Genomic DNA, 10,297 nt, shown 5'->3' with positions numbered 1-10,297 from the left:
ACCTCTCTGTGCTTTACAATGCTTCCCTATGCTTTACCAGACCTCTCTGTGCTTTACAATGCTTCCCTATGCTTTACCAGACCTCTCTGTGATCGGAGGGGCAGGATCAGTGGAGCGGGGGTACAGAGACAGAGTTTTGCCTGACAGGTCTCTCTGAGAGGGGGCAGGACACTCCCTCCCTTTCCATTACAAAAATGATGAAAATGTATTTTTGTTTTCTTTGGCAAAGCCATTGGTGTTCCTTTTGTGACTTTATAACAGGGTGGTATGTTGCTGTGTATTTTCTTTACAACAGGGTGGGTGGTAGCGTGGATTTTTATCTCTGGGTGGACCAGGAATAATATTCTTTACTTTTTGGATTTTCAGACTGATAGGCAGTTCTGGTTTGCTGTTGCTTTCAGCGATCGCTGCAGGACTTGTCAGTTTCTTATTTTTATTTTTATGAATAGAGTTCTGTTTGTATTCACTTGACAGCATTCATAACTACTAAACATTCAACAGTGCTGAATTTAGACACTGAGAAAGACTTCCAGTGGAAACGTTTGCCGTTGAATTTATGAAGTTTCTTTTAGTGTTTCTATTGAAGACGCTGAGAGAGACTTCTAGTGGAAACGTTTGCCGTTGAATTTATGAAGTTTCTTTTAGTGTTTCTATTGAAGACGCTGAGAAAGACTTCTAGTGGAAACGCTTGCCGTTGAATTTATGAAGTTTCTCTTACTGTGTTGAAATGCAAAACCGCAAAAATCACAGTGCAGATTTAAACTTCACTTTTATGGGGGGGGGGGGTATGATTTAAAGCCCCTGTGGGACAGGAAGTACTTGTTTACTCTAAAAAGCAAGGCAGGTGGCCGCTCTTAGACAGCCCGCTGGCTGAAGCTTCAGAGCGGAGGAAACAGGCATCAGAGACGAGGAAGGCTGTGAGGAATGTGCTGGATGGACCAACATCCTCCTCATCATCTTCATCCTCCTCCTCCTCCTCCTCACTGCTTTACAATGCTTCCCTATGCTTTACCAGACCTCTCTGTGCTTTACAATGCTTCCCTATGCTTTACCAGACCTCTCTGTGCTTTACAATGCTTCCCTATGCTTTACCAGACCTCTCTGTGCTTTACAATACTTCCCTATGCTTTACCAGACCTCTCTGTGCTTTACAATGCTTCCCTATGCTTTACCAGACCTATCTGTGCTTTACAATGCTTCCCTAAGCTTTACCACACCTCTCTGTGCTTTACAATGCTTTCCTATGCTTTACCACACCTCTCTGTGCTTTACAATGCTTCCCTGTGCTTTACCAGACCTCTCTGTGCTTTACAATGCTTCCCTATGCTTTACCAGACCTCTCTGTGCTTTACAATGCTTCCCTATGCTTTACCAGACCTCTCTGTGCTTTACAATGCTTCCCTATGCTTTACCAGACCTCTCTGTGCTTTACAATGCTTCCCTATGCTTTACCAGACCTATCTGTGCTTTGCAATGCTTCCCTATGCTTTACCACACCTCTCTGTGCTTTACAATGCTTCCCTATGCTTTACCAGACCTCTCTGTGCTTTACAATGCTTCCCTATGCTTTACCAGACCTATCTGTGCTTTACAATGCTTCCCTATGCTTTACCACACCTCTCTGTGCTTTACAATGCTTTCCTATGCTTTACCACACCTCTCTGTGCTTTACAATGCTTCCCTATGCTTTACCACACCTCTCTGTGCTTTACAATGCTTCCCTATGCTTTACCAGACCTCTCTGTGCTTTACAATGCTTCCCTATGCTTTACCAGACCTCTCTGTGCTTTACAATGCTTCCCTATGCTTTACCACACCTCTCTGTGCTTTACAATGCTTCCCTATGCTTTACCACACCTCTCTGTGCTTTACAATGCTTCCCTATGCTTTACCAGACCTCTCTGTGCTTTACAATGCTTCCCTATGCTTTACCCTGCGTTATGCTTTATTACACTGTGCTGTGCATTTCGCTGTGGGACTCTGTTATATATGGGTTGCCTCTCTGCTACTGTAAAAGTGAGGAATGTTGCTCTGAATTTGGAAGGAAACTGCGCGCGGGCCCCACGCCAGCTGTAACGCGGTGCTTTCCAAACTGTGTCCTGGGGGAGGAGGGTCGACCGGCACTGACGCAGGTCTGGCGCTCTTCAAAGTGCCGTCAAAGGGAAGCTGTAAATCTCCGAGCTAATACTTTGACACAGCTCGTTAATAAAAAATTTTTTTTAAAAAAACTGGGCCGCAGATATTTGTCGGTGAAAGTTGAAAATGGGCGTCAATCGGTATGTGTGCCCTTTCTGTAAGCTTAACGTGGTATTTAATATGCTTTACCAGACCGCTCTGTGCTTTACAATGCTTCCCTATGCTTTACCAGACCTCTCTGTGCTTTACAATGCTTCCCTATGCTTTACCAGACCTCTCTGTGCTTTACAATGCTTCCCTATGCTTTCCCATCCCTCTCTGTGCTTTACAATGCTTCCCTATGCTTTACCACACCTCTCTGTGCTTTACAATGCTTCCCTATGCTTTACCAGACCTCTCTGTGCTTTACAATGCTTCCCTATGCTTTACCAGACCTCTCTGTGCTTTACAATGCTTCCCTATGCTTTAGCAGACCTCTCTGTGCTTTACAATGCTTCCCTATGCTTTACCAGACCTCTCTGTGCTTTACAATGCTTCCCTATGCTTTACCAGACCTCTCTGTGCTTTACAATGCTTCCCTATGCTTTACCAGACCTCTCTGTGCTTTACAATGCTTCCCTATGCTTTACCAGACCTCTCTGTGCTTTACAATGCTTCCCTGTGCTTTACCAGACCTCTCTGTGCTACGGGAATATATTCAGTAATTATTATAATCAGTAAGACGTCATTGGACTTGATTTTTTTTAGAGTCTCTTTATTTTGTTATTTCAGAATCCCAGAACATAACGTATTTACAGCAAACCGTAACCAGAAATAACATCAGCAATCACAGAGTCACCTCGGCTCTGACAGCAGCTGCACGTGACGATCCAGTTGTAAGCACCAGTAGCAAAATTTTGATGATTATTATTATTATTATTATTTTTAACATGTTTAAACCATTGGGTTATATACAGAGCCTCCCTTTCTCTCTCTCTCTGCTCCACCAGCACAGAGCAGAGGGAGGCTGTTCAGAGAGTATAACAGCCTCCCTTTCTCTCTCTCTCTGCTCCACCAGCACAGAGCAGAGGGAGGCTGTTCAGAGAGTAGAAGAGCCTCCTTTTCTCTTTCTCTGCTCCACCAGCACAGAGCAGAGGGAGGCTGTTCAGAGAGTAGAAGAGCCTCCCTTTCTCTTTCTCTGCTCCACCAGCACAGAGCAGAGGGAGGCTGTTCAGAGAGTATAAGAGCCTCCCTTTCTCTCTCTCTCTGCTCCACCAGCACAGAGCAGAGGGAGGCTGTTCAGAGAGTAGAAGAGCCTCCCTTTCTCTCTCTCTCTGCTCCACCAGCACAGAGCAGAGGGAGGCCGTTCAGAGAGTAGAAGAGCCTCCCTTTCTCTTTCTCTGCTCCACCAGCACAGAGCAGAGGGAGGCCGTTCAGAGAGTATAAGAGCCTCCCTTTTTCTGCTCCACCAGCACAGAGCAGAGGGAGGCTGTTCAGAGAGTAGAAGAGCCTCCCTTTCTCTCTCTCTCTGCTCCACCAGCACAGAGCAGAGGGAGGCTGTTCAGAGAGTATAAGAGCCTCCCTTTCTCTGCTCTACCAGCACAGAGCAGAGGGAGGCTGTTCAGAGAGTATAAGAGCCTCCCGTTCTCTCTACAGTTTAAAGTGTTGATCCTCTAAGGAAAGGCGGAACGGTGCAGTCAGGTGGGGAAGGAAAGACAGTTCCTTTTCCTAGGCTGGGAAGCAAATGGAACAACATTCGAAGCAGATTTCCAGGCAGTCGGACTCACAGCAGTCCTCCAGCATCCCACAATCCATAGCGGTGGCGCAGCTGTCCTCCCCGCCCCTGAAGCAGGCCCCGCCCCCACAGCAACAGGCCTCCCCACAGCCCCGCCCACAAGCCACGCATTCCACCAATAGGGAGCATAGAGACAGGAACTCACAGAACAGGCAGGCCAGGATGCAGTGCACACAGCGGTCTGTAGGGGGAGACAGAGAGCAGACAAAAATACATTAGTACCGCATACAGAACCCCTATAAAAGCATATAATTTAGTTGTAAGGGTTGTGTATTAAATCACATAAGCACGATGTCTCTCTCTGGTTCAGTGGAAGCAGAGCTCCGAGATCTCCATGGCGATTTCCAGACATTCCGTAGTCTGCAGGCACGCCTCGCAGATCGAGCAGCCTGATTGGCCCGTGAGGTAGCAGCAGCATCGCGCGTTGTCATTCAGGCAGCCCGCGCAGTGACGGCATCCGGCCAGCAGAGGGGGCAGCAGCCAGGGGCAGCACTGGGCGCAGAGGCAGTCCGTACATGTCCAGCACACAGAGGGGGAGATGAGCAGACACTCAGAGAGGTGACAGGAGAGGCAGGCAAGAAACAGAGAGGCACACACCTCTGAGGAGAGGAGAGAGGAGAGAGAGGAAGGTAGGGGAGAGGGGAGCGCGCGAGGGAGAGAAGGAGAGGGGAGGAGAGGCGGAGTGGGAAAGGGGAGTGAGAGTGGAGGAGTGTGATAGACAAGGAAGGAGAGAGAGAAAAACAGGAGTCAGTTAGTTTGAGCAGCTCCTTGTGAAATGTTAGTTCATGTGTCTCAGAGAAACTAACCCTTACAAAAGTGCCCCATAGTAAAACCACAGCAAATTGTAAAGCACAGAGAGGTCTGGTAAAGCATAGGGAAGCATTGGAAAGCACAGAGAGGTCTGGGAAAGCATAGGGAAGCATTGTAAAGCACAGAGAGGTCTGGTAAAGCATAGGGAAGCATTGTAAAGCACAGAGAGGTCTGGTAAAGCATAGGGAAGCATTGTAAAGCACAGAGAGGTCTGGTAAAGCATAGGGAAGCATTGTAAAGCACAGAGAGGTCTGGTAAAGCATAGGGAAGCATTGTAAAGCACAGAGAGGTCTGGTAAAGCATAGGGAAGCATTGTAAAGCACAGAGAGGTCTGGTAAAGCATAGGGAAGCACTGTAAAGCACAGAGAGGTCTGGTAAAGCATAGGGAAGCATTGTAAAGCACAGAGAGGTCTGGTAAAGCATAGGGAAGCATTGTAAAGCACAGAGAGGTCTGGTAAAGCATAGGGAAGCATTGTAAAGCACAGAGAGGTCTGGTAAAGCATAGGGAAGCATTGTAAAGCACAGAGAGGTACAAGCTACGGGAAACGCTTATATAGGAGGGGCAATGCAAAAAAAAAATATATTCTAATGACGTTGAAAGTTGCTTACTGCTCACAGAGTCAGTAATGGAAGACATTTGGCTCAGGGTTGGGAAGGCGCTAATGGATTGAGAACGAATCCGCAGTTTAATTGTGAGTGAAGTGCATTAGCCTGTCATTCAAACCCCCCAGCCGTGTCGTTTAGGGAAGCTTTCAATTGAGACGGATTGCGCATCACGCCCCTTGAAGATCACACTGCATCATCTGAGCAGCTAGAATGAGATTTCCAGGGTTAGAAACTCACACTAGCCCTCCTGCTGCTGCTGCTGCACCCAGTCCTGGGGTTCAGAGCTCCCCTCAATGAAGTCTATTATTATTATTATTATTATTATTATTATTATTATTATTATTATTATTAATATTGAAATGATCAGGAGCCAGGAGTTTGAGCAGGGTTACAAACTCACACTAGCCCTGCTGCTGCTGCTGCTGCTGCACCCAGTCCTGGGGTTCAGAGCTCCCCTCAATGAAGTCTAGTATTATTATTATTATTATTATTAATATTGAAATGATCAGGAGCCAGGAGTTTGAGCAGGGTTAGAAACTCACACTAGCCCTGCTGCTGCTGCTGCACCCAGTCCTGGGGTTCAGAGCTCCCCCTAGTGGCAGTGCTTTGACTCACCTTCTCCAGCTGATTGCTGCATGTGGGAGGCGGTGCATTTGATGCTATGCTGGCTCTTGTAGCTGGAGGTAGTCAGACGCTTCCCGTTGCCAGGGCGATGGTTCTGGAGGCATCTGACGGGAACCTGAAGCTGAGGGGGCGTGCAGATGGGCGGGGCTCCGTTGGACACGCCCTTTGGGTGGGAGTGGCCGTTCACATAAGGCGGAGGGGCCTCTGTGTAGCTAGCTGAGGGGGGCGGGCATTCAGGCTGAGGTAAGGCGAGGTCTGTTAAGGTCAAATAAAAGAAAAATGTTCAAAAATAAAATAAAACGTTTTTTTTTGTTTTTTTTCTTTTTCAAAGTAATCCGGGTGAAGGAAGTTGCCTGGCGACGGGAGTGACCCTCACTTCCTGTTTACCTTCTCCAGTTTTGTGGGCGGGTGTGGAGGGGAGGAGCTGCTCTCTCTCATTGGTGGAGAATTCGTTTCCTGCTAGCGAGCGCTCGTCGGCCGGTTCCGCCTCTGAGGAGAGAAAAATGAGGGGGGGGGGGGGGGGGTTAAAGAAAGGGGCTTGATACCAGGAGGTTCAAATAACAGATCGAAATGAACGATTGCAATTGAGCAGAAACAGGCTGGGGTCTCCTGGTTTTCAGTTCCAGTTCTAGTTCCAGTCCCTCACCTGCTCGCGGCGGCCCGTTGTGTGGGTCCATTTCGCTCGGGCCACTGGCCTCTGCGTCCCTGGCCTTCCCTGAGTCCACAATGTCTGCCACGCACTCAGACATCTGGGATCCGATCTGTCAAACAAGGGGACCCCAAAAATGTTCAATTAGGGGCGTTAGATTTTAACTTCATCCTCTCCATATGTACCATTGATCAGCAGTCTTGTCATATATATATATATATATATATAGAGAGAGAGAGAGAGAGAGAGAGAGAGAGAGAGAGAGAGAGAGAGAGAGAGAGAGACACACACATTGCTGTGCGAAAGTCTTAGACATGTTGCGTTTTTCTACTCTGATGCATTCTGAGCATCAACAATTTACTCAAAGCCTCCACTAGTGTTTTCTACTATTATAACAACCTTGACTCGCATACAGAAGGGAACACATTGAGTGAAATCGCTCGATTTTCAAGGTGTGGTATCCGAAGCACAATCAACAAGCACAGAGAAACATCATCTGTATGACAAACATTCGACTTCATGAAGCTAAACGAGATCATTCTATAGGGTGATGCGTAACCTTTGACCACCTTTGACTTGAGAGGCTGGATTTAACATCTATCTATCTATCTATCTATCTATCTATCTATCTATCTATCTATACACACAGGGGTGGTTATAAACACTGAGATAGAGAAATGGGCAGTACAGGGTTAATAGCGACGTTCCAAACAGTCCCCTGATTTTCTTAAAATAACAGAACTGACCGGGAACAGACGCCTCTTGTCTCAAGTTGTGATCCGTGCCTCTGTTGACTCCCGTGTGATGAATGGGTCTTTCAAATTTTTTTTTTTTTTTGACGCAATAGTTAGAAAATAGTGTTGCTCTCAACCAAAATAAATTAAAAAAAAAAAAAAAAAAAAAGTCGTTTGGGACACATAGCCTAATTAATATATTTTTATATAATTCTGTTCTCTCTATTAAATAGCAATTCTGGTGTGTGAATAGCAAGGCGTGAAATCTTATAAGGTGCCCGGCAAACAGCCCGGACAGAACGCAGCTAAATAATTGATACGTCCTATTTTTTACCGACACATATATAATTGCCCTGGGGGGGGAGGGGGCTATTTAGCTATCAGTATAAACGATGTGTTGAAACGCTTATTAGTGATTCTGTCTTTAGGAGATCTGTACTGAGCGCTGTTGAATAATGAACGGAATGCGGTTCGGTTTAATCTAAATACTGCCCTAGAACTGGACCGGACATCATAATAATAATAATAATAATAATAATAATAATAATAATAATAATAATAATAATAATAATATCGATTGCGCGTCACCGTTCTCAAAACAAAATCGAACAATACTTAATCTCTAGGCGAATTACACTGTTTCCCCGTCTACAGTGTAAGAAGCCGTTATCAACAGTATGCAAACCACGCCATCAAAAGCCTAGGAGTTTTGTGTGTGGAAACGTATAGTGATGTCATATAGTTTGACCTGAAACGTCTTTGTCGTACAATATTGCGGTATTCGTGAATATTATAGTATGGTACATCGCTCCAGACCAAACAGTTACAGAAAAATAGCCAAATAGTTCGGTGCAGAACGACAGCGTTTTAAGACGTTTTAAGACGCTGGGTGTGTTCAGTTTTGTGGTCACGATAGTATATATATATATATATGGAATACAACGTTGTCTGTATAATTTTGTAATTCTAGTTAGTTATAATAAATACTGTATTATTTAAAGTTTATATCACGATACAGACCGTATGACGCAAAAGTCAAAGCAATAACTCGTTCTGTAACTGTCTGTTAATATATATTAAAAGCGCTATAGTTTAATCACCATTATGCAAAAGATTTATATATTTAATTATTGTTCAGTCTGTAGCCTTACCTGTTCGCGGTTGGAGCCAGTCTTAGACCCTGGGATAATACCACAATAGAAAAAAGAAAATAAAAACTAAATAATAATAATTGAATGAATAAAAAATTAATTAAATAAATGTGTTATCTTTTTATAAAGCACTATTGGGGTGTTTAGTAGTGTCGCATTGAGGTCTTGATGGCGAAACTTGAAGTTTGTCGGCTAACGTAGTTTTCCGTTTAGACAGTCGTTGGGTGACGATAAAGTGAATCTCTCTCTCTCTCTCTCTCTCTCTCTCTCTCTCTCTCTCTCTCTCTCTCTCTCTCTCTCTCTCTCTCTCTCTCTCTCTCTGGAATTGCTAATGCTATCGTCACGGCATCCTGTTTTTTTTTTCCTGAAATAACATTCAGCCCAAGTTGCTTGGGAAGTTACAGGGTACAAAAAAATATAATTAAAATGAAATTAAATATTATCAAAAATATTAGGCTACCACTGCGGGAACTTTTTTTTTTTTTTTTTTTTTGTAAATTGATGCTGGACAAAATAAATACAGAAAGAAAGAAAGAATGAAAGAAAGAAATAAAAAAACAGCCCTCTTTGTATAGCAGAGAAGGTACAATATATTAGGTGCCTCAAGCCTGCCCTGGACTGGAGGGAGCCCCCTTTCTCTTAGGGGGGTGAGGAAGGGAGGGAGGGAGCAGTTCAGTCTCCGTGCCTCAAGCCTGCCCTGGACTGAAGAGAGCCCCCTTTCTCTTAGGGGGGTGAGGGAGAGAGCAGTTCAGTCTCTGTGCCTCAAGCCTGCCCTGGACTGGAGGGAGCCCCCTTTCTCTTAGGGGGGTGAGGGAGGGAGGGAGCAGTTCAGTCTCCGTGCCTCAAGCCTGCCCTGGACTGGACGGAGCCCCCTTTCTTTTAGGGGGGTGAGGGAGGGAGTGAGGGAGGGAGCAGTTCAGTCTCCGTGCCTCAAACCTGCCCTGGACTAGAGGGAGCCCCCTTTCTCTTAGGGAGGGAGGGAGCAGTTCAGTCTCCGTGCCTCAAGCCTGCCCTGGACTGGAGGGAGCCCCCTTTCTCTTAGGGGGGTGAGGGAGAGAGGGAGCAGTTCAGTCTCCGTGCCTCAAGCCTGCCCTGGACTGGAGGGAGCCCCCTTTCTCTTAGGGGGGTGAGGGAGGGAGGGAGCAGTTCAGTCTCCGTGCCTCAAGCCTGCCCTGGACTGGAGGGAGCCCCCTTTCTCTTAGGGGGGTGAGGGAGGGAGGGAGGGAGCAGTTCAGTCTCCGCGCCTCAAGCCTGCCTTGGATATATATATATATATATATATATATATATATATATATATATATATATATATATATATCAGGCTGCAATTTTCTCATGGTGACGCCTAGTGTCGGTGCGAGGATACATTTCGTGTTGTAACGCTGCGCGTTTCAATGTCGTGTAGTTTCACTCCAGCCCAGTAGGGCACGCTGTAAGAGATTAATTCACTTGAGCCATAGAGAAGACACACACACACACACACACACACACACACACACTTCGATTGCAAAAAAAAAACAAAAAAACGGCCTGATTTAAAATAAATTAAAAAAAAAAAAAAAAAAAAAAACCTGGATAAGACACTATGCCGCTTAAAAAGAACAAAGCCGGGTGTCACGGGTGGCTGAGGGGGGAGGGAAGTTTAGGAGAACAGCCGATAAGCCGTTTGTGTTTCCTCCTACCCAGCTTCGGCGCTGTTTTGGATTTCGATTTCGATTTACCTTATGTTTGTTCGTTTTTAAAATACAAGTGCACCGAGGCATCGTGTGTGTGTGTGTGTGTGTGTGTTTCCTGCTTCTGGCGCTGGTGCATC

At 45.7% G+C, this 10,297-nt stretch overlaps 1 protein-coding gene across 2 annotated transcripts; it reads right to left on the bottom strand.

The window, feature by feature from the left end:
* Positions 1 to 1,812: 1,812 nt before the first annotated feature.
* Positions 1,813 to 8,764, bottom strand: LOC117967548 (myoD family inhibitor-like). Of its 2 annotated transcripts, none has more exons than XM_059017209.1 (5): positions 8,485 to 8,764; positions 6,597 to 6,711; positions 6,338 to 6,439; positions 5,942 to 6,205; positions 1,813 to 4,091 (listed from the first exon to the last, which is right to left on the bottom strand). In XM_059017209.1, the coding sequence occupies exons 2-5, from the start codon at positions 6,697 to 6,699 to the stop codon at positions 3,844 to 3,846; spliced, it is 717 nt and encodes a 238-aa protein (XP_058873192.1). In that variant the 5' UTR covers positions 6,700 to 6,711; positions 8,485 to 8,764; the 3' UTR covers positions 1,813 to 3,843. The 2 variants fall into 2 exon arrangements, with proteins under 2 accessions (XP_058873192.1, XP_058873191.1); XM_059017208.1 differs by lacking the exon at positions 1,813 to 4,091 and adding an exon at positions 4,112 to 4,509.
* Between the last annotated feature and the right edge of the window lie 1,533 nt (positions 8,765 to 10,297).

This window comes from Acipenser ruthenus, chromosome 55 (genome assembly GCF_902713425.1).
Source record: "Acipenser ruthenus chromosome 55, fAciRut3.2 maternal haplotype, whole genome shotgun sequence".
In the NCBI taxonomy this organism is placed as follows: Eukaryota; Metazoa; Chordata; class Actinopteri; order Acipenseriformes; family Acipenseridae; genus Acipenser; species Acipenser ruthenus.
The sequence above is the reverse complement of the archived record's forward strand: the minus strand, read 5'-3'. Positions and strand labels throughout refer to the sequence as shown.